Source organism: Leptopilina boulardi, unplaced genomic scaffold, assembly GCF_019393585.1.
Source record: "Leptopilina boulardi isolate dan_hultmark-lab unplaced genomic scaffold, ZJU_Lbou_2.1 LbouV2_195, whole genome shotgun sequence".
Classification (NCBI taxonomy): Eukaryota; Metazoa; Arthropoda; class Insecta; order Hymenoptera; family Figitidae; genus Leptopilina; species Leptopilina boulardi.
In genome coordinates, this window is record NW_026137746.1 from 532,846 (window position 1) to 557,958 (window position 25,113).

The 25,113-nt window shown below is 23.9% G+C and overlaps 2 protein-coding genes across 7 annotated transcripts in view; one reads left to right on the forward strand and one right to left on the reverse strand.

Moving 5' to 3' along the window:
* LOC127278122 (low-density lipoprotein receptor-related protein 6) overlaps positions 1 to 4,902 on the reverse strand; it is a 99,998-nt gene extending 95,096 nt beyond the window's left edge. For 3 of the 6 annotated variants that reach the window (XM_051299674.1, XM_051299673.1, XM_051299671.1), the window contains exon 1: positions 4,322 to 4,895. In XM_051299674.1, the coding sequence (XP_051155631.1) occupies positions 4,322 to 4,376 (55 nt within the window). In that variant the 5' untranslated portion in view covers positions 4,377 to 4,895. Of the gene's footprint in view, positions 1 to 4,321 lie in introns of all 6 variants that reach the window. The other 3 variants (XM_051299676.1, XM_051299675.1, XM_051299672.1) reach the window with 3 other exon arrangements.
* Positions 4,903 to 5,120: 218 nt separating this feature from the next.
* LOC127278129 (periodic tryptophan protein 2 homolog) lies at positions 5,121 to 24,552 on the forward strand. The gene is made up of 15 exons (XM_051299683.1): positions 5,121 to 5,267; positions 9,758 to 9,870; positions 9,957 to 10,051; positions 10,195 to 10,323; positions 12,851 to 13,121; positions 13,302 to 13,477; positions 13,655 to 13,886; positions 15,981 to 16,485; positions 16,577 to 16,914; positions 17,000 to 17,147; positions 17,265 to 17,442; positions 17,702 to 17,845; positions 23,530 to 23,604; positions 23,858 to 24,077; positions 24,282 to 24,552. The coding sequence occupies exons 1-15, from the start codon at positions 5,250 to 5,252 to the stop codon at positions 24,382 to 24,384; spliced, it is 2,745 nt and encodes a 914-aa protein (XP_051155640.1). The 5' UTR covers positions 5,121 to 5,249; the 3' UTR covers positions 24,385 to 24,552.
* Positions 24,553 to 25,113: the final 561 nt, after the last annotated feature.

The following is a 25,113-nucleotide window of genomic DNA, read 5'->3' on the forward strand; positions in this document are numbered from 1 at the left end:
ACCACGGGAATGTTTTTTATTAATTCAGTAATTAGAAAAGCATTATTAATAATGTTATAATTTAAATGTTTTATTATCAACATTTATTGCATAATTTTTTTTCAAAGGTAAAATGTTAATATTTATAAGAAAAAACATCTAAACATTAAACAGTTATTTTGAAGATAATTTCAAATTTTTAAATTCTTTTTTCTCGTAAATGCAAGAATTTTTTTTATTCTTTTATTTTATTTTTTTAATTTTTTTTTTCTTCCTTCTTTTTTCACACTGAAAGCATATTTTTGCTGCTTTTTATTTACTAACTAAGGAGTGCAAAGCCTACTAAACAGCAGAGTTTTCAGAGTATGAGAAATACAAAAACTCAATTTTCTCAAAAAATTGTCTATTTTTTTCTTTCTGGTTTTGAATTATTTTGAAAATATTTTAGAAACGAAATTTACGAAATTTAAATTTGAAGTGTTAAAAATTTTGAGTTGAACTTAGTTTCAGGCCTCGGATCGACTTTAAGGCACAAAAAAAGTCGTTTTAGTTGAATTAAATTCCAAAAAAAGTCGAAATAGTCGATTTTATTTATTTTAACAAAATTTAATTGATTAATGAATACCTATTTTACTTTAAATAACTAATGTTATTAAATATTAAATTCATTTTATTAATTCTGTATTGAGAATAATTCTATAAAAATATTATCAAGAAAATTTATTTCAAATATTTCAAAATCTAACTAATTGTAAGATAAATTTTCAAAATTTTATTTAAGTAAGACAAATTTTTAAAAAAATATTCTTAAAGTTCTATTTTTATAATTTTTTCAAGTTTGATTTAAACAATTTAGAATTAAAAATTTTGTCATAGTTTTTAGTTTTGATGGTCAAAAAAATTTCAGGCAATACTTAATCAAGTTTTAGAGATTTTTAAATAAAATTTTTTTTAAATAATAATTTTGGAAGATTCAAAGTTAAAATTTTTAGAAATAATTGAATTTCAAAAGAATTTGTTAATTTTCAGACAATAATTCAATTTTACAGAACTAAAAATAATTTATCAAATAATTTTAGATAACATTTTTTAAAAATAATTGAATTTTCAATGATTTACAATTTTAAATTTTGAAATTAAATGAACTTCAAGTGATTTTTTATTTAAATTTTTTGATGATTTCACTAAAAAATTTATTAGAAATTGCAGACAAAAATACAATAATTTAAAAACTTTTTATTAAAAATTTATTAATAATTGAATTTTCAATAATTTACAATTTTGAATTTTGAAATTAAATGAACTTCAAGTGATTTTTAATTTAAATTTTTTGATGATTTCACTAAAAAATTTATTAGAAATTGCAGACAAAAATACAATAATTTAAAAACTTTTTAAGTGAAAAATGGTTTAATTTAGTTGAATTTTCGAAGAATATTATAAAAATCATTAAAAATAATTGAACTTCAGGAGAGTTATAATTGATTATTAAATTTCAAAAAATTTTAGATGGAAAATTTTAGAAATAATTAAATTTTAGAAACTTTTAAATTAAAATTTTAGAAAATAATATGAATTTCAAAAAATTGTGTTAAATTTCAGACAATAATTATAATAAGAGAAATTTTTAGTGATTTCAATTGATGAAGAATTTATTAGAAATCACATACAAACGTTGAATTCCAAAAGTTTTTTATTGAAAAATGCTTGTTCAGATAATTGAATTTTCGAAAAATATTATAAAAATCATTAAAAATAATTGAAATTTTTGCAAATAATTAAATTTCAAGTGATTTTGAATTAAAATTTTTTGGTAATTTTATTTGCTAATTTTTTTTTTCTAAATTATAAACAAATTTCATAAAAATTTTAATTGAAATATAATTTAAGATAATTGGATTTGTAAAGAATTTCATTAAAATTATTAAAAATAATTAATTTAGTGAAGAATTTTAGTTAAAAATTTGTTAAATAATTGAAATAAAGAAGATCTAAAGAATATCTGCATTGTATACTAAAAAAAAAACGTATTTAAAATTTAATTATTTACCAAGTTTTCAATTTAAAATGAAATAAAATTCAATTATTTTCTAAAATTTCTATTCAAAATTAATTATCCAAATTTTCAATCAAAAATGAACTTAAATTAAATTATTATCCAAAATTTCAATTCAAAATAAACTCAAATTCAATTATTATCCAAAATTTTAATTCAAAGTCAATTAAAATTCAATTATTATCCAAAAATTTCGATTGAAATTCAATTATTTTAAAAAATTTCAATTCAAAATCTTTTAAAATTCAATTATTTTCCAAATTTTCAATTTAAAATAAAAAAAAATTCAATTATTTTCAAAAATCTCAATTCAAAATCAACTCAAATTCAATTATTACCAAAAATTTAAATACAAAATCAATTAAAATTCAATTATTATCCAAAATTAATTATTATCAAAATTTTCAATCAAAAATCAACTAAAATTAAATTATTATCCAAAATTTCAATTCAAAATCAAATAAAATTCAATTATTTTCAAAATATTCAATTCTAAATTCTTTAAAATTTAATTATTTTCAAAATTTTCTATTTCAAATCAAATAAAATTAAATTATTTAAAAAAATTTTTAATTCAAAATCAATTAAAATTCAATTATTTTTAAAAATTTCAATACAAAATTAAACATAAAATTTAATTATTTTCAAAATTTTTAATTCAAAATCAATTAAAATTCAATTATTTCCCAAAATTTTAATTCAAAATTAATTAAAATTCGATTATTATACAAAATTTCAATTAAAATTCAATTATTTTCCAAATTTTCAATTTCAAATCAAATAAAATAAAATTTTTTTAAAAATTTCAATTTAAAATCAATTGAAATTAAATTATTTTCCAAATTTTCAATTTAAAATCAAATAAAATTCAATTATTTTTAAAAATTTCAATTTAAAATCAATTATTATACAAAATTTTAATTGAAATTCAATTATTTTCAAAAATTTGAATTTAAAAGCATCTAAAATTTAATTATTTCTAAAATTTTCAATGAAAATTTTTTTTTTTTGAAATTTAATAATAACAATATCTTTTGAAATTTAATTATTTCTAAAAATTTCAACTTTAACCCTTCGAAAAGGATTATTATTAAAAATAAAATTTTTTATTTAAAAATCTGTAAAATATTTTTGTTAAAATAAAAAACAAATCCACTTTTTTTGGAATATAAATCGACTGAAACGACTTTTTGTGTCTTTAAGTTGATTCGAGGCCTGTGTTTTTATAATTAATATTTAATAGGTATTCGTTGGCCCCTGGTACCTTAAAAATTAATTTTTAAAAATAAATTTTTTTCAAATTACTATCTTGTACGAAATTTCCTGGCGCAACTTTTTTCTCATCTTTAATTTTTTGTATTTGTATACAATTTTTGAATCAATATACAACTTTAAAAAAAATTTCGTTGGTTAACGAATTTTCGAATTTGGAATTTTAAAGAAACTTATTCCGAAGTTTGGAAACACAATTATACAACTTTGGCAAAAATGAGAAAAAGAATTGTCAAAATTTGACACGTCATAAGATTACTATTCAAAAAAACACGTGAAATCAGAAAAGGCCAACTTCAAGTTAGGACAGAAGGACAGACCAAGCATTTTATTATTATATAATTTGTTAAATAATTGAAATAAAGAAGATCTGAAGAATATCTGCATTGTATACTAAAAAAAACGTATTTTGTTTAAAAATATTGTAAAAAAAATGTAAAAAAAAAAAGTCTAAAAGGTTGCATTTTATTAAAATAAGTCGCAAAAAGTCGTATTTTTTAAAAAAAAAATCGGAAAAATTCGTATAATCCGAGGCCTGTAGTTCTGACCCACCAAGGTCTGTTTTTTTTCTTCACTAATCTGTCACAATTGAACAAAAATTGTGAATTTTAATACACTTTATTGTAAAATATAAAGAATGAAAATTGGAATTATACCTCATAATAAAAAAAAGTATTGTCAAGAAAATTTTAATAAAATTAAATGTTTTATTTTAAAATAAATTTTCATCATTTTTAAGTAAAGATGAAAACAATTTCAAAAGGAAATCAAGGGTTTTCAACTTTTCAAGGTGGCCGGAAACTGAAATAATTAAAAAACTATACGAAACTTGTCCATTAAAATTTTCCTAAAAATAATATTATAAATATTGTTCTATTATTTTTCTTTGAAAAAGAGGCTTATAGCAATAAAAATATTAAATTAAAAAGTAAACAAAAAAAATTTTAAACTAATTTACCACTAGTGCTACAATAGTAAAGAATATAAAGTAAAAAATATAAAAAGTAAACATACCATAACAAATTGTAATGCCCCATAAGGCAAGAATATAGTGCCATATAAAAATCATTCTAAAATCTGTAGTAAAACAGAATCTCAAACATATTCTTCTCACGTTATTTTATCGTATAACAGATAAACAATAAGCACCAAAATAGTATAACTTTACTCTCCGGTTCGGGTAACATCATATTATTCACATTAATTTTTTCTTTTTTTATCTAATTAACAATACAAACTAATTTTTTGTACAAATTTTCGATAATTTTTATAAAATATAAAACTTTGCATATAACTTTTTGATCATAATATTGAAATTAAAAATTAATGGCATAAAATCATTCACTTCATCACTATAACACTTTATTGGCATTTTATTTTCACTAATTTCTATAAAAATTCACTTCTATTTATTAACGATTATTGCAGCTTTCTTTTGCATTAAATTATTATTAGGATAAATTCATCAAATTAGTATATATTTTTTATATATACAACTTTGATATTAACTTAACCTAAACTATTTTTGACTGCGCCATTAAAATCCATTGTTGTATAAACAGATCTTTAAACTCAAGTAGTGGGGATGAGATGGAAATTATGAACAGCAATTTGAACAATAAAGTATTTTTAAAAGAAGCCGCATTTGACTTGAGCGCTAAGATCTATGATGGAACATCTCAAATATGACCAACTAAGAGAAATCTCGAGTTATGGACCAACCGGCTTACGTCCATTTTAAATTTTCCCCCACTGAACTTTATCGAATTTGTTTTGTTGAGTTAAAAAATACTTCTCATCCCTGCTACTTCCGGTAAAATGTTAAATGCACATGTGATCCCATGTGGTCGTTTTTAAACTCACAGTGTTTGTAAACAAATAATATGAAATTTATTATATATTTATTGCTTTAATTTGATTGAAAATAATAAATTTGTGAAAAATGAAATGCAATTACAAGGTAAAAATGTTATTCTAATTAAAATAATTTATATGCATTTGCTGAGTGTTATTATAAATGATGATTTGAAAATATAAAAATTTGAAAAATTTTAATTTCAAAAAACTTTTTTATCTTCAGATTTAAAATTGTAGCATATTTTTTGTTTATTTATTTATTTTTCAAACAATAATATATCAATTGTTTAATAAAAGTTTAAAAAATATAATATATAGAAAAAAAATTTCTTAACCTAAAATACTAACCGGGGATATAAATAAAAAGTATTTTGAAATGAATTAAATAAAAAACAAATAGAATAAAGTAAATTATTGTTAATTCAGGAAGAAAAATAAAAGAATTTTTTTCAATCACATTTTTGCACGTCAGCTTAAACTCTAACCTTAAATATATGGGAAACTATAATTATGACCCGTATTTTTTAAAAAATTTGTATTTAATTTTTTTTTCTATTCTAGTAAATTTCTACATTTTTTAATTTCATGTTAAAAAAGAAAGATTTCTTTTATTAACGTTTTTCTATGCAATACTTGTCTTCGTGAGAAACAAATTAATTTCTTTTTTTTTTTTTTTATTAATTTGTGATCAATAATAAAACTAATTCAAATAACAAAATTATTTTTATCCTACACACTGATCAGTTGTCATTTCGTTAATTTTTAAAATATTTTTATATTTTTAACGAAATTTCAAAAAATATAAGCTCACTTACAAAATGCAAAATAAAAATAAAATTTAATTTATTAATTGCGGAAAAATTTTAAAACTTAACAAATTTTTAATTGATGTCTTTTATTTTTCAACTAGCAAAATTAAACGCGCGCAAGCGCGCCAAATTGAGTATTTAATTGTTTGTTATAAAGAAATTAAAGATTAATATTATCAATAATAATTTAATTTATTAGAATATTATTACATATTAAATTATAATAATGAAAATTATATGTTTACAGGCCTCGGATTATACGACTTTTTCCGACTTTTTTCAAAAATACGAATTTTATCGACTTATTTTAATAAAATGCGACATTTTTTTTTACATTTGAAAAAAAATGTAAATAAAATACATTTTTTTAGTATAAAATTTATATCTTCTTCAGATCTTCTTTAATTCAATTATTTAACAAATTTTGAACTAAAATGATTCTTCACTAAATTAATTATTTTTAATAATTTTAATGAAATACATCACAAATTCAATTATATCAAAATTATTTTTCAATTAAAATTTTTATGAAATTTAAAAATTGTTTATAATTTAAAAAAATATATCACAATAAAATTGAATTATTTTTTAAAAATTTCAATTCAAAATAAACTAAAATTCAATTATTACAAGAAATTTTAATTCAAAATCAATTAAAATTCAATAATTATCAAAAATTTTCAATTTAAAATTTAATTATTTACCAAGTTTTCAATTTAAAATGAAATAAAAGTCGATTATTTTCTAAAATTTCTATTCAAAATTAATTATTTAAATTTTCAATCAAAAATGAACTTCAATTAAATTATTATCCAAAATTTCAATTAAAATTCAATCATTTCCAAAAAAATTTTCAATTCAAAATGAACTGAAATTCAATTATTTTCCAAATTTAAAATCAAATAAAATTTCATTATTCTCAAAAATTTGAATTCAAAATTAATTGAATTTTCAATAATTTGAATTTAAAAGCATCTAAAATTTAATTATTTCTAAAATTTTCCATCGAAAATTTTTTTTTTGAAATTTAATAATTTCAATTATAACTCTAAGGAAATTCAATTATTTTTAACTATTTTAATAATATTCTTTGAAATTTCAACAATCTGAAACCATTTTTCAATTAAAAATGATTTTCAAATTATTGTATTTTGTCCGCATTTTCTAATAAATTTTTAGTGAAATCATCTAAAATTTTAATTACAAAACACTTAAAGTTTCAATTAATTTCAAAAATCTCAATTTTAAATCTTTGAAAATTCAATTAAATTTAAAAAATGTTTTCCAAAAATTGTTTGATAAATTATTTTTAGTTCTGTAAAATTTAATAATTGTTTGAAAATTAACAATATCTTTTGAAATTTAATTATACCTATCTAAAAATTTCAACTTTTACCCTTCGAAAAGGATTATTATTATAAAAAAAATTTTTATTTAAAAATCTGTAAAATATTTTTGTTAAAATAAAAAACAAATCCACTTTTTGTTTGGAATATAAATCGACTGAAACGACTTTTTGTGTCTTTAAGTTGATTCGAGGCCTGTGTTTTTATAATTAATTTTTAATAGGTATTCGTTGGCCCCTTGTACCTTAAAAATTAATTTTTTAAAATAAATTTTTTTCAAATTACTATCTTGTACGAAATTTCCTGGCGCATCTTTTTTCTCATCATAAATTTTTTATATTTGTATATAATTTTTGAATCAATATACAACTTTAAAAAAAATTTCGTTGGTAAACGTTGTGTACTTGAGCTTCGTGAATTGAATTTTCGAATTGGAATTTTAAAGAAACTTATTCCGAAATTTGGAAACACAATTATACAACTTTGGCAAAAATGAGAAAAAGAATTGTCAAAATTTGACACGTCATAAGATTACTATACAAAAAAACACGTGAAATCAGAAAAGACCAACTTCAAGTTAGAACAGAAGGACAGACCAAGCATTTTATTATCTATATTAATAAAATCAGACTTTTGTCTGTACATTGCTTCAAATTAATTTTTTCTTGCATAGTTTATCATTTTAAGTAGTAAAGATAACAAATATGCCATAAATAAAAATTCTGTCTGTCTGTCTGTCGTCAATATTTTGTACCGGCACAACTTTAAAACGGCTCAACCGATTGAGGTGAAACTTGGCAGTGTATTCAGTCTTAACGTAACTTAAAATCTTAGCCATATTTGATTAAAAAATATTAACATGAACGAAAGTTATGACATTTTTTCAAAAAATTTAAAAAAATCAAAAAAATGCAAATTTTTTATTTTTTGTCAGATTGATTTGAAACTATTTGTACCTAATTTTTTCACATAAATACAATCAATTTTTTTATTAAATTAAGTAAATAGTCTAAATTTAAAAGTCTAAATCTAATTTTTGAATTTCCAATTTTTTTAATAACATTGTAATATAAGAATTCGTTATGTTCAACTTTTTATAAGTAAAACAATAATGTTTTTAGTCTGTTGGGTATTAAACGCAATCTTAGCTGCACACCAATGAAAATTATTAATTTAAACAAAAATATGACACTTTCAAAAAATTTTAAAAATTTAACATTTTTTATTTTTTGATAATTCTTTACTAAACGTTCTTTATTTAAAATTTTGTGACCAATTAAGTATGCTTTTAACAAGAAATTTTAAGAATTTTAATTTTAGAATTTTTAATAGAAAAATTTCTTTTAAATAAAATGAAAATAATTTAATTTTATATATGAAAGCAGTGAAAAAATTAAATTGAATTGAATAAATAATAATTAAAAATTTATAAAAAGATATTTTAATACAGGAGAACACGTATAGTTGGATGTAATTATAAATTTCAAAATTTATTAAATCTAAATATTATAACCGTCGAAGACGGGTGCGACAGCTAGTTATATAATAATAATAATTACAAAGTGGTCTAAAATTCTCAATTTTCTTGACAAAATATTCCTTTTATTTTGTCAATTTCTAAATTTTCGATTTTTCTTTCAAAAGTTTCTTCTGATATTATTTTCTCAATTTTTTTTTTTTTTCCTTTATCTAATTGTCGTGTTTTTTTTTCTTTTTTTTCTCAAACTGTTCGTGTTTAATTTTTTCCTTCAAATTCGCATTTTATTTTATGAATTCTTAAAATTTGTTTATCCTATAATTTTTCAATTCTTTAACTGTTAAACTCTTTTATTTCTACGTATTCATCTTATATTTTTTGAGATAAACTAAGAAATAAAGCTTTCTTTATTCTAAATAAAAAATATTTTCATAGTTTCTACGCTGAAAGTGGACCTTGAAAAAAATTATTTTAGACCTTGAAAAACTTTGAAAAATGCTTGAATTTTTTTTTAAATTGCTGGACACTCTGAAAGAGGATTCAACAAAGTTGTCCCTTTTCTCAAGAATTGTATTTTCAATTAATTAACCGGGTTTTTCACGAGATCCATTGATCCAATATGGCGAACTTAATTAATTTTAAATTTTATTATAATTTTAAAAATTTGAATTTTTTGGTTTTCTTGACTTGAAAGATTGACTCAGAAGTAGAATTATAAAAAAATAAAAATGTTCCTTGGAGTGAAAAAGCTAAGCAACTAAAAAATCGTAATCGTAACTTTTAATTTTAACAAAATGCATTGTGTTTACCTAAGAAAATTAATTAAATGCGACAAAAATACAGTGAAGAATGCACTATAGAAGAGATAAAAAAAAAAGAAGAGAAAATTAATACGATTGCAAAAAAATATGAAATCTCTCGTGTAATTTTACGGAGTAAAAATTTTAAATTTTACTTACAGTTTAGCAATTTGCTTGGGACGGTTTACTCTACCGGAGATTTAATCTTCTCAAGTGATGGAACATCTGTGATTAGTCCGGTTGGAAATCGTATAACAGTTTATGATTTGAAAAAGTAAGTAAATGTCCAACATATAAAACCATAGTATAAAAAACTTCAAATTATTGTTTTTTAATTTCTATAAATATATCTCTTTCTAGTGATAAATCTACAACTCTTCCTTTGGAGAGTAAATATAATTATAATGCTCTGGATTTGTCACCAAACGGATGTATATTAATTGCAGTAAATGAAGGTAATTAACATACATAATATTATTTTAAGAATTTAGTATATATATTTTAATTGTTTCAATTTTTTTATTCTTTTATTATTTTACATCATGTTTAATATCTGTTAAATTACAAATTATTAAGAAAATCTAATTTTTCTTTTTAGAGGGTGATGCACACTTTATAAGCATGATTAGTAAAAAGATAATTCACAAACATCGTTTTAAGCGACGTGTGAGGAGTGTAAAATTTTCTCCAGATGGTAAACATTTTGCTGTTTGCAAAGAAAATAATGGTAAGAAAACTATGATAATAATTTTGTTTAAAACAATTCTTTCAGGAAAATTATTTTTGTTATTAAAATAATTAATTAAATTATTATGATTATCGGTTATAATGTATATTATAATAATAGTGAATCGATTTTTAGAGCTATGCAAAGCTCGGATTGAATCGAATTTTGTTCGATTTTTAAGCGCCTTGACACGAATCGCAGGCCTCGGATTATACGACTTTTTTCGACTTATTTTAATAAAATCCCATTTTTTCTACAAAATTAAAAAAAAAAATATGTTTTTTTTAGTTTAGAATGCAAATCTTCTTCAAATCTTCTTTATTTCAATTATTTAACAAATTTTTAACAAAAAATTCTTCACTAAATTAATTATTTTTAATAATTTTAATAAAATTCTTCACAAATTCAAATTATCTTAAACTATTTTTCAATTAAAATTTTTATGAAATTTAATAATTGTTTATAATTTAAAAAAAAAATTAGCAAATAAAATTACAAAAAAATGTTTATTCAAAATCACTTAAGATTTAATTATGTCCAAAAATTTCAATTATTTTTAATGATTTTTATAATTGAAAATTCAATTATCTGAAAGCATTTTTCAATTAAAAACTTTTGGAATTCAATTTTTTTGTGATTTCTAATAAATTCTTCATCAATAGAGAAATTTCCCTTTTTTTATAATTATTGTCTGAAATTTAACGCAATCTTTTGAAATTGAATTATATTCAAACAATTTAATTTAAGAGCTTCTAAAGTTTAATTATTTCTAAAATTTTCCATCTAAAATTTTTTGAAATTTAATAATTTTAATTATAACTTTTCTGAAATTTAATAATTTTTAATGATTTTTTAAACATTCTTCGAAAATTCAACTAAGGTAAAAGTACCCATTATGGGACAATTTATAAAATTTCACCTATTACTGGACAAACTTAGAAAACATTAATTTGAGACCTCTACATTAAAAAAAGTAAACCGAAAAATATTTTCATTGATAAAACACGCCCAGCTCGAATGTTGAAAAATTCGACATGCGAATTCAAGATAGAAATTCAATCATATCGGCTCGAATTATTTTGCACAGCTCTAGTGATTTTCCTGAAGTAGGAAATAATTTGTTTATTAATAATTTTAAATAATTTATTTAATTATCCTTGACAAAAGTTTCGGATTGATATGTCAAACCTCACGGTGCGCCAGAAGGAGGTTTAAATAAAAATTAATTGGCACTTAAAAATTCTTTTTGATTATGGTTCTAAGATGAATAAAAAACTTTTCTCAATAGGTTTTAAAATCAGCTTACGTGCCCAATTTAAAAAAAATTGAGTTTTAAATATTTAAAAATAGTATTTTATGAGGAACCAGAATTTATTTAATGTATACTTATATGCGTATAGATAATAGATGTTTTAGATTTGGGTTCATATAAATTTATTAACATTGAAGTTATTTTCTTGTTTTGTTTTTATATTTATGCATTAAGAATGTCGAACGGTATCTGAAATTCTTTAGCAAGAAGAGAGTTTTAATTATCGCTCTCAACGTGAAATAGTATTGATTTTAAAATACTTTTTTCTCGAAACACGAGCACTTTTAACAAAATCAGCCAAAATCCTCATTTTATAAATTTCCTAAATCCAAAAGACGGTACGAATCCATAGAAAAACATGGTTGCAAAACAAAAAGTAGAAAAGTAATCTAATAACAGCTACGACTTTGTGCGCCCTGCATGCTGCTGCCATCTGACGGCGGCAGGAGGTAATGTACCTGTTATTATATTACTTTTCGTTTTCCAATCGTGTTTTTGTATGGATTCGTATAATCTTTAGGATTTAGGAAATTTATATAAGATAAGGATCTCTAGCTGCTTTTGTAAAAAGTTTCCGTCTTTCGAGAAGAAATTATTTTAAAATCAATGTTTATCATTTTCACGTTTAGTGCCGTTTTTATAGAGCGATAATTAAAGGTCTCTTCTTGCCAAAAAGTTTCAGAGATCATTTGACTCTCTTAAATAAATTTTGTCACTCTTAAAATCGTTCTTTTAACATTATAATTTAATTTTTTAAAATCGGACACAAACACTACAGCAATATAATTATTTATATGTAAAATTGAAAATAAGTAATTATTTTATCATTTATTACAGTATTTATGAGATTAAATAAATTCTGATTCCCCATAAAACACTGTTTTTATATAAAAACTCAATTTTATTTAAATCGGGAACGTAAACTGATTTTAAAAACTATTGAGAAATGTTTTTTATTCATCTAAGAATCATAATCAAAAAGAATTTTTAAGTGCCAATACATTTTTATTTAATCCATCTTCTGGCGCACCGTGACCTGTCATCATGTTACATAAAGTTAATTAAAGAAACAAAATAATGTATATCACTTAAACTGAAATTTTTTTATCCACCAATATTTTTACTGTATTTATAATTAGCTATCATTGATAATTGAGAATTATCTTAAAATGTGAAAATAATTTAAAAAATTTTATTATTACAATATTTTTACAGTATTTATATTTAAATTTTCTGCATATGAATTCGAAAATTATAAGCCATTTATAATGGAACGCGTTTACACTGGAGCAACAGATGATACAACATGTATGGACTGGTCTTTCGATTCAAAATTATTGTCAGTTGGTGCGAAAGATATGACAACTAGATTATATAGTATTGATAAAGAAATAAATATAAAAAGTTACACATTCACTAGTCATTCTGACGTAATTGTTGGATGCTTTTTCGAAAAGGAAAATTATGATTTGTCTACTATTAGCAGGTAAAAATATATTCAATAATTTAAATACAAATTTATATTTTCTTAACATTTATCACTGAACCAACTTGTTTATTTTGAATGGGAAAATAAGTACAATTGAAAAATATATATTTAGTAAATCAACGAATACTTATTACTCTCATTATTTTATTTATTTAAATAAAATTTAAATAATTATAGAAATGGTCATCTGTGTGTTTGGGAATGTTCTGTTCAACCTGAGGAACTTTCAGAGTATCAAGCACCACTAAAAAAGAGCAAACAAACAAATACAATTAATGAGGAAAATTATGTCGATACTGAAAAAATGGCAGAATTATCAATGGATGAGGAAATAGATTCATCGCAGACTGTTGGTACGATATATATTAATCATACAATTTTCTAGTAGTTTCTTTAATTTGGAAAACATTAGCATGTGGTGTTATAATTTTGTTCTTTGAAATTTTTCTTAAATTCCAAAAAAAAAATATATGAAGAACGCACAAAATGTTTATTTTCCAATTCAAATAATATAATCATTGATGTTTCAGATACAAATAAAAATGTTACTCAAGAAGTTCAGCATCAAGGCGAGATAATTAAATTAAAATACAAACGACTTGGAAGGCATTATTTAGCAGACATTGCTAAAACTGAATCAAAAGACGTAATTTTAACTTCTGCTGCGTATCATTCACAAAGTCACATTCTTGTTGTTGGTTTCAGTAATGGAGGTTTCTTTCTTTACGAACTTCCAAGTGCAATTCTTATTCATTCTCTCAGGTATGAAATTTAACAAATATTTATTTATAAGATATACGATTTTATTAAAAAAAAATTGTAAATTAATAAATCACAAAATATATGTTACGTAATGTAACATAAATAATATTTTATAAATTTTTATAACAAATAATAATAATTTAATATTTATATTTCAAATTTAAATTATAGTTATAAAAATTTTATTACAATTTTAAGCCTGGATTCTCATCCAATAGCTTGGGAATTGATTTTGATTATTTTATTTCTATTGAATTTTCTTATAGATAATTGAAAAATTAAGGAAATACATAATATAAGGTGTAAAATTTGTTAGTCACAACTATATAAAGTGACGTTAACAAATTTTGGAATCAAAGGTTAAAATAATTTGGAATCACATAGTTAAAATTAAACAATTTTAAAGAATAACCGCCAGCTTTAATACGGCAGTATTCTTTGGAATTGGGAAATTGTGAAAGATTTTTAGAAAGTGAAAGAAGTTTTCAAAAAGAAATAAAGAAAAGATAGTAATTATAATTTTAAAACTTACTTTTTTATTTATCAAAGATAATTTTCCCTGAAGATGCAAAATATATTCGATTAATCGTCCTTCCTTGATAATTTCTGATTTGGTAATAATTGTAGAAAAATCGCAAAACTTTTGAAACTTGAAAATATAAAATTTGAATAAATTTAGAATTTGGAATAAATGTATAACTTTTTAGAATTTTGATTTGAATTAGTGTATGTGAATTTGAATGTGGAAAATGACTTTTGAATGACTCTTTTGAGTTTGTATGTAGAAATTTGAATGTTGAAATAACTTTTTGAATAACTGTAAAATTTTTTAATGAGTTGCTGACTTACGCAATCATGCGTTTTTAAGGGCCTATCCCCACTCAAAATTTAGACTTTTTGTGGGTTGTCCCTTAAAGAAACAGATTTTCAAAAAGTAGGGATAAAATCTCAAAGAAAGGGAGATCTTTTATATTTTGCATCTTTTTACAATTAGATTAAATTTTTGTTATAAACAATAATAGTTTTTATTATAATTTGTTATTAACAATTATTATTTGACTTAATTTACATTACCTTTTTTGAATTTTGGTTCTACGACGATTTTTAAGAATAATTCATTTTTTAGATTTAATTTATTTATAATTTTCTATAATTATTGTTAATTTTAACTTTGTATAATAATCTAACCTAACATTCAAATTATAGTTGTAATTATTTAAAATTTTAATTATTTATAACTATTTATTGTTAAATATCAAAATAATTTGATTATTATTAAATTGTATTAAATTTTAATTGTTTATTTATTAATTTTATATTTTTTATAATTTTTATTATTAATTTTACTTATATTAATAATTTTAAACAATAATTAATTATAAATTTCGACAATTACTAGTTTTTATTAAAATTTTATATAAATTGTTGAAAAATAACATTTTAATTATTTATTAAAAATAATAATGAAATTATTGAAGTTAATTGTTATTAAAAATTTATATTATTTCTAAAATATTTTATACATTCATTCATACTATATATATATATGTGTGTGTGTGTGTGAATTATAAGAAAAATATATATTTTCGGAACCTAGACAAATTTTATTACAAACAGAAGGAAATCAAAAACGAAAATGAAAGGAAAAGGACCCCAGCGGTCGACATCTGGAGGATGCACTTGTAGAGTTCCGAAAAGATTTTATGATTGTATTTTGTAATTTTATTGCTTACGAATGTTTCGATTTCTAAGATTTTTGGAAAAAGTGCATTCTGTATATGTTGACCACTTAAGGTTACACGTTTCATTATTTGCTCAAAAAGAAAACAAGAGAAAAAACAGATACATTATGAGTCGGTGAATAAAAAGAAAGAACATGATTTTTTAAATAAACAGATGTTTTTTTCTTTTAAAAAAAAATAAGGGACGTGGAAAAATTAAATATAGAAAAAAAATAAAGTTGAAAAAATGACCAGTTGTAATATATATATATAGAACTTCAGTAATTTAACATTTTATTAACTCATATTATTTAATTTTACACTCTTCCAATAATTGAGAAAAAAGATTTATTTTTAATAAATATTATTACAGTATTCCCAATCAATGTATTTCTACAATTTCTATTAATTGTACCGGTGATTGGATTGCTGTGGGATGTTCAGAAGTCGGTCAACTATTAGTTTGGGAATGGCAAAGTGAATCCTATTGTCTCAAGCAGCAAGGACACAGTAATAATATGACTTGCCTTTATTACAGTCCAAATGGTCAATTCATAGTAACAGGTGGTCACGATGGAAAAGTCAAGTTATGGAATACTATGAATGGATTTTGCATCGCTACTTTTCAAGAACATACTTCTTCTATAAGTGATGTTACATTTAGTCATAATCAAAAATTTATTGTTTCCTCATCATTAGATGGAAGTATTCGTGCTTATGATTTAGTACGTTATAGAAATTTCAAGACATACACATCTCCAAAGCCAGTTCAATTTTCTTGTCTTGCACTTGATTCAAGTGATGAATTTCTTGCAGCTGGTGGACAAAATGTTTTTGAAATTTATCTATGGAGCGTTAAAACAGGTAGTCTGATGGATGTAAGTGTAAAAATAAAAGAGAAATTATTTATTTTTTTATTATTCTAGTTAAAATTGATAAAATAGAATTTATAAATATATTTTTTTGCAGATTTTAAGTGGACATGAAGGTCCAGTAGTCAGTTTAGCATTTAATCCAAATTTAGCTAGTACCCAATTAGCCTCAGCATCTTGGGATAAAACAGTGAGATTATGGAATGCTATTGAAAGTGGTTCTAATTATGAATCCATTCAGTTAACAGGTGATGCATTATGTGTAGTTTTTAGACCTGACGGTAAAGAAGTGGCAGTTGCTACATTGGATGGTCAAATATCATTTTTCCATTCTGAAACGGCAGAACAAACAGGAAATATCGAAGGAAAAAAAGATTTAGGTAGTGGACGTTCTACTACTGATTTAATTACTGCTAAGAAAAGTCTCGAAGGAAAGTAAGTAAAAAAATATTTACATAAACCTTCAAAATTTCAAAAAAATGTATAATTATTAATTTTTTTGTGACTATTTTTTTTGTAGAGCATTTACATCATTATGTTACTCAGTCGATGGAACTTGTATACTTGCTGGTGGTCATTCGAAAAATGTTTGTCTCTACAATGTTCAGGAATCGATTTTATTGAAAAAATTTGAAGTGACTCAAAATATGTCTTTAAATGCAGTTTCCGTAAGTACCTATTATTTAAAAAAATTTAATTTCATTATTATTATTCTTTATCATTTAAATTCATCAAAAATTAATATTGTAATTCTTACTATATGAATTTTATAATTGTTGTATTAGGATGTTTATAATAGGCGAAAGATGACTGAATTTGGTTATGCAAATTTAATTGAGGAAAGGGAGGATAATGAAGGAGGCAATGTTAAAGTGCGATTACCGGGAGTTGTAATGGGAGACATGGCGGAAAGAAATACAAAACCAGAAATTCGAGTATTTGCTTTACAGTTTTCACCGTTGGGTAAGAGAAAAATATTTATTATTTATTTCTACTCTCTCTGCACAAGTTTAGTAAAAATTTATATTTTAATTAATTTTTGTTACAATTAAATCATATTAACCACTTTCCTTCCCTTTCACCAATTTCTCTATATTAGCTACCCTCTTACTTTACCTGAGAATAAATTTTAGGAATAAAATATTTATTATTTAATCTTCAATGATTATATTTCATAATATTATTTTAGGTAAAATGTTTTTGAAATAATTTAATTTAATAGGTCAATCTTGGGCAGCAACGACAACTGAAGGTTTATTATTGTACTCCTTGAATTCTGCTTTACTATTTGACCCTTTTCAACTAGACCTAGAAGTAACGCCAGAGGCAATAGACAACGCTTTGCAGTTAAACGAGTACTATAAAGGTAAAATTTTTGGATATTTTTATTCAATAATTTGAGCTAAAAAATTTTTGAATTTTCAATAATAGTAATAGAACTAGGAGGAGAATTCCACATATTAACTACAGTTACCATAAACGAATAATTGTATCATTAATATTAATCCACGAGTAATTACTCAAATTTATATTATTTGTATCAGTAGGGGAGCCCATGATGCTAAATGGGGATTTACTCGAGCGTCGTCGGGACGATGATATTTTGTAGTTTAGATGATAAGGAAAATAAAAGGTTCTATAAAGTTTTCCCTTTCGATGGTGCGTTAAGCGTATACAAATTTTCAAAAATGTAAAAATAACAATTACATGGAAATACTTGAGCGTGTCAGATATTAATAGTTTTGATACTCCAACGTGTCTCTGATACCAAAGACATCGGCAAGAGATATTGGTGATTTGCAATTCCATCTGATCTCCTCGTCACATTTGATTAATTTGATTTATAATCCGGCCGCCGTGCAGCCAACCGTTTCAATTCTTCCAGGCACCGTTTTGGATATCTAGAAAATTCCATCAAAACAATTTTATTGATCCAAGGCAAGATACCTTTCAGAACCCGGAAGGAAGTATGCAGAGCCCCCGTGGCCAGTCTTATGCTATAGTTTGAAGTGCAGATAGGATGCGAAAGGAGTCTTTTGTAGAAAGCCAACTGTACTACTTCCAAACCTTCCAAATAATCTATACCCCAGGGCCGGGATTACGACTAGCAATGCTGCTAAGTTAGCAATTATTGCTAATTAGCAAATATAACTTAACAAAATTTCATGACATTTGTAGGAAATTCATCCCACAATCACATTTTATTGCTATTTGGTAAAAAAAATTAAGTACAAGCTTATACAATAGAAATTAAAATCAAGTTAACCTAAAAAACGAGCAAATTGACACCAAATTTTTGTCAAATTGCTCGAATTGATAGCAGTGAGCATGAAAACAATTGAAAGATTTCATGCAACATAACCATTTCAATAATCATATATAGGGTAGCAAGAAAAATGTTAATCATTTATAAGATATTAATTATTATAAGTACAATAAAAAACAGGATTAAATAATAAATAATTAAATGAAAACGTAAAAGAATCAAAATGAAATAATTATTCAATTAAATATACTAAACCATAATAAAAAATAAATTATAAATAATGAAATGTTTCTCGAAAATATTATGATTATTTATTAAATAAAAATAATTATATTAATACTATCATATTAACAATATTTATGAAATGAAATGTTTAAAGTCTTTTTTTTTGAATTAATATGATATCAAATGTTTCTATTCTTATCAATTAATATAGTTTTTAAGTGTGTATTTTTCTGTAAATAATTCATGCGTTAACCTAAATCTGACAAATGATTAGAATTTTATCGAACACCCGGTAGCAATATTTTTTTCCAGCGTGAATATAACTGACATTGCCAACTAGCACTTTACTAACTTAGCAGTATTGCTTGTCGTAATCCCGGCCCAGACCTGTCCACAGTATAATAAAATACTCAGAAATATACTTTGAAATAATTTCTCATAGGATAACCATGAGTTGGCACCAATTGTTCTGATATTACCCAAAATAGAGCCCACAGCTGAATTGGCGGCGCTCATCGCTTTTCTACTAGCGAGTTTAAAAGAGCAAGAGCCAGAGAAGTTTATCTACAAATAATCGAATTGTTTAACCACCTCAATGTAATCTGTCCCATATTTAAATTCTTTGAATCTCTTCGCCTTAGAGTTTTCCGAATTAGTAAAAATAACTATTTTTGCTTTTTGGGCATTAACAGTGAGACAGTTTTCGCGGCTATAATCATACAATGCATTTAGCTTTTTACTAAGTTCCCAAGGAGAACGATGTTGTCCGCGTAATTCATCATCTGAATATCTACGTAGCTATTAATGGAGACCTCTCTGCAACCTTTTTCAATAAAATATTTTTCCATTTCTGAAATAAATAACATAAATTCGTATATGCTTAAAACCTCTCCCAAAAGCACACATCTGGAAATTCCCACCTCTTTTGTAAGTTCCTCTGTCGATCTAATGCAAGTAGTTGCGATGTCATAAGAGTTTTTAAAAATATTAATTAACTTTGAACTAACGTCTAAATGATGCAGTTTTTGCCACATATAACGTAATGTTCAATTTAATTATAACTGAAACTCGAAATGCGACCACTCGCTAAGATAGCCAGATCAACAAGTAAAGTCTAAGAAATCCATCTCTATGAAGAAATCCCACTTCCCGGGACAAGGTCCGCTTTTCCCAAAAATACTCCATCCTTCTTCCGTAGTACAGAAATCAAGATACAACCATCCTCGTCATCCCCCAATTGATCAGCATCTAAAGGGAAAACTGGAAGGGTCGTTGACCCGATTGACAATCTTCACATGGGATCCTATATATGATTCCATATAGGTTCCTTTATAAAAACCGTTATGAAATCCTAGGTCGACATAGGAATCCACATAGAATTCCATGTAACGATTTGGTGTATGATTTCATGTAGGAATTTATGATGTTGTTTTTTACATTGAAATTTATGTGAATTCCTACATTATTTCCTATAATTTTTCTGGCATATTATTTTTGTCAATTTCCTTCATAATCAACTCACATCAAATCTTATAAAAAATATTATATAAAATTCTAAAGATTTCCTTATATGAAATCTTACATACCACAGTGGGCCAGGAGACCCTTATAATTGGCCAAAAATCATATTTCCCAAAAAAACAAAGAATCTTTAAATATTCAGGGGCGTATTTATAGTTTTTGGGGTCGCTGATTACGAATCTGAAGTCAGATTTTAAAAATTCAAAATGACGAATCCAATATGGCGGATGACAAAATAAAAAATTAATCGGATTCGCGTGAAAATTGTTACTCGGAGGTTTTTGGGGTCGCTGATTACGAATATGACATCAAATTTTCAAAATTCAAAATGTCGGATTCAATATGGCGGACGAATTTTTAAAAATTTATTAAATTCACTTGAAATTTGTTACTCGGGGGTTTTCGCTGTCGCTGATTACGAATCTGATATCAGATTTTAAAAATTCAAAATGGTTGATCCATTATGGCGTGTGAATTTTTGGAAATTCAATTAATTCGCTTGAAATTTGTTACTCAGGGGTTTTCGGTGTCATAGATTCCAAACCTGACGGCAGATTTTCAAAGTTGAAGATGGCGAATCCAATATCGCATATTACATTGTAAAAATCAAACGAATTTATTTGAAACTTGTTACTCGGGAGTTTTCGGGCTCGTTGATGATGAATTTGATATCAGATTTAAAAATTCAAAATGAAGGACCGAATATCTCGAACACAAAGTTAAAAAAATTAATTACTTTTTATCAAACTTGGTATTTAAGTGCTTTCGTGGTTGCTAAGCACAAATTTTGAGTCAACATTTAAATGTTCAAGATCGATGTTTAAAAATAGTAGATGTAAAAACTTAAAACTTTATTTTTTGTCTCAAAAGACTGTATCGAAGTTTTAATCAATGTGGCAAAACAATGTACAGTTATGAAAACAACACTAAATTTTAAAAGTGGTATTTTTAAGACCTTCTTTTATAACGCTAAATTAGCTGATGAGTGAAGAAGCAAAGTAGCATTTTTTGAAAATCTGTCTTCAAATTAGGAATTAGTGACCCCAAAAACATTTACATATGCAACGTCATAAGAAGCCATTCAAAAATAGCTTTGGTGTCGCAAAGAGTTACTACTGTACATAACCAAACCGTGCATACAACCGTAAAAACTAATTTTTTTAAAAACTGAATTAATTTTCGCAGCAGATCGCACCTGGAGCTTATTACGCATGAACTACTGAAAACTTTCAGGCATCACAACAGTTCATATCGCGTGAAGTTTTGAGGAGCTCTCAATCGGCGTATTGACATGTAGTATTAAAAAACATAATTTGTCTCAATTTGTTCGCAGTATTTCTAATATACAATTTATTTTTACTCTTATATACTATTTTTACAAATTATATGCTTCAAACTAATGAGAAAATGCATTATAACCAATGCAAACTAATAATTTTTCGTAAAAATTTTCATTTCAGACCAATAATCATGCGGACATTGTTTAAGCCTTATTTTTAAATGAACTTACTCCACAAGCTTCAATATTTCAATAAAAGTTATAAAACTTCTACATTAACTACTTTAACTTGTCTATTTGATATCATAATAATCCTTCTTGAAAAATCTGATAATGACTTTTGGCCAAATTTTTTGGTCTCCTGGCCCACTGTGCATACAAGTTTTAATATAGGAAACCATATGGGATTTCATGTGCATTCTTACATATGATTTCACATGGATTTGAACATAGGAAATCACATGGGATTTCATGTTGACTGTTTTATACAGAAGGCAGTTAACAAAAATTAAATAATATTACTGCAATTTATCTGAAAAGAAAAAAATTTGTGCTTTGCAATACACCTTCTGAGTTAAATTCTCAGCTTATATAGTATTCAATAATGATCTCAAGTGTGAGAAAAAAAATTATCACCATCTGGCGGCGTAAGAGTGGAATTATGATTTACATTTACATTTCCTATGTAGGAATCCATGTGAGAACATATATAGGATCTTATGTAAGATACTACATCTACGATTTTACATAGATTCCTACATACATGATGGAATCCATGTAGAATCTTAATTAATATCTTACATAAGATCCTATATATGTTCTCACATGGATTCCTACATAGGAAATGTAAATGTAAATCATAATTCCACTCTTACGCCGCCAGATGGTGATAATTTTTTTTCTCACACTTGAGATCATTATTGAATACTATATAAGCTGAGAATTTAACTCAGAAGGTGTATTGCAAAGCACAAATTTTTTTCTTTTCAGATAAATTTCGGTAATATTATTTAATTTTTTACTAAATAATTTTTAATTTTTGTTAACTGCCTTCTGTATAAAACAGTTAACTGAAATTTATCACATGAAATCCTATATTGTTTCCTATATATAAATCCATGTGATTTCCTATGTTCAAATCCATATGAAATCATATGTAAGAATGCACATGAAATCCCATATGGTTTCCTATATTAAAACTTGTATGTAAGATTTCATATAAGGAAATCTTTAGAATTTTATATATTTTTTATAAGATTTGATGTGAGTTGATTATGAAGGAAATTAACAAAAATAATATGCCAGAAAAATTATAGGAAATAATGTAGGAATTCACATAGATTTCAATGTAGAAACAACATTATAAATTCCTACATGAAATCATATTTCAAATCGTGTCCGAATTTCATATATGATTTTACATGGAATTCTATGTGGATTCCTATGTCGACCTAGGATTTCATAACGGTTTTTATAAAGGAACCTATATGGAATCATATATAGGATCCCATGTGATATGCGTAATTATATCTAATAAGACATGACAAGAGTCACATCTTCAGAACGATGAACGAAAGAAGAGGCGAAAATAAATATTCATATTAATAATATAATATCAATATTCATTTTAATTTCCAGGGGAATTCTTGATTTTAACGAAACACTTATTCGTTACAACATTGATGCATGTGTGATAAAAAAAAATCTTTTTTTCATTAGAGATTTCAAAATTTGTAATTTTGATTTTTAAAATTTTTAGCACTGATCGCAGCTCTAAAACTTAGTGAAATTTCACATATACGAAAAGTTGTGGAAAACATTCCTCTATGCGATAGTAAGTATTTACTATAATTTAAAATTTTATTGTTATATTTGGAATTATCATTTAAAAGATAAATTTCGATACTATTATATCGTCTTTATTTTATTTTGAATAATTATTAATTATTCCTTTGATGTTACTTTGAAACACGATGAAAATTCTGCTTCGGATTGATATTAAAATTTATTTTCGTGAATAAAGCGATTAAATTAAATTTTAGAAATCAAATGAAATAAAACTACAATGAAAATTTTGAAATTTTTAGTTTCACTTACACTATATAATCTACCCCATGTATATGTGGAAAAACTATTGACCTTCATTGCTGATGAATTGGAAACAACTAAGCACGTACAGTTTTATTCAAAATGGGTCAATACTATTTTTACTGAAAGAGGAGATCTTATTAACACATTGACTTTAATGCCTGTTTTAATAATGTTACAAAAAAGTATGCAGGAAAAGTATGATTCTCTCAGTAAATTGTAAGTATCTAAATTTTGTCTCTCAATAATGAAATTTTAAATTGAACATAGATTTTATTTTAAATGACTAATGTAAATTAAGGAGCATTTTACCTGTTATTATTACTTACAACAGTTAATTTTTTTTTACATTTAAATATTTTTAAAAATTCAGGAGGTGTATGGAAAAATTATTGTTAAAGAAAAATTGTCTTGCTTTTTCAGATGTGATTTTAATCAATACACAATGAAGTATTTCAACAAAATGGGAAAATTGAAAAAATTACAAGATACTTCAATTGATGAAATTAATTTGGACGTATCTTAAATTTTTTCTGGAAAAAGTAATAAGAATTAATTGGAAATATAATGCATGAATTGAAATTAGAACAGTCCATATGGTTTGATATTTTGATACTTCAGTAATTTGTGTATATTTCTGTAAATGATTTAGAAAGTAATTTTAAATAAAAATATTTTAAAATAACAAAAAAAATATTATCTTATATGTATTTATTATCATAGAGAAAATTGATAATTGGAAGTCTAAATTTTAGCAAAGAAAAAGATTATACTCCCTGATAAAATTTAATTTTTTCCCTCATTCAAATTAACTTTTAATAATAATAGTAATATAAAATAATCAACTCTCAACATTCAGGATATACAAGTAATTGTAACTCTAAGATGACTACTGTAAGTTCTAAAATCTTTATAATTTATAAATAAATAATTCAATTCTATAATTAATTTCTTTTAACGTATATTTGGGTGTTTCTACAAACGAAGGACGAAAATGAAGAAAATATGGACACAACATTTTTTTCTCATTTAAGGTCTCAAAAGTACTTTAACTTCAAGTTAATGACACTAAAAAAGATATCTGAAAGTGGCTAGACAAAATATTAAAAAATTACAAAAGTTATGGTTTTTTTTTTTTTTTTTTAATCGTTTGGATTTGCTTGAAACTCTCTACTCGAGGGTTTTTGGGGACGCTGAAAATGAATCCGGAGTCAGTTTTTCAAAATTCAAAATGGCGGATGCAACATGGCGGACA

Excerpts from the sequence above, each read along its gene's own strand:
- LOC127278129 (XM_051299683.1), top strand. Across the intron at positions 17,846-23,529 it reads GTTAAACGAGTACTATAAAG|CACTGATCGCAGCTCTAAAA; the intron begins GTAAAATTTTTG and ends TAAAATTTTTAG. Across the intron at positions 24,078-24,281 it reads TATGATTCTCTCAGTAAATT|ATGTGATTTTAATCAATACA; the intron begins GTAAGTATCTAA and ends TTGCTTTTTCAG.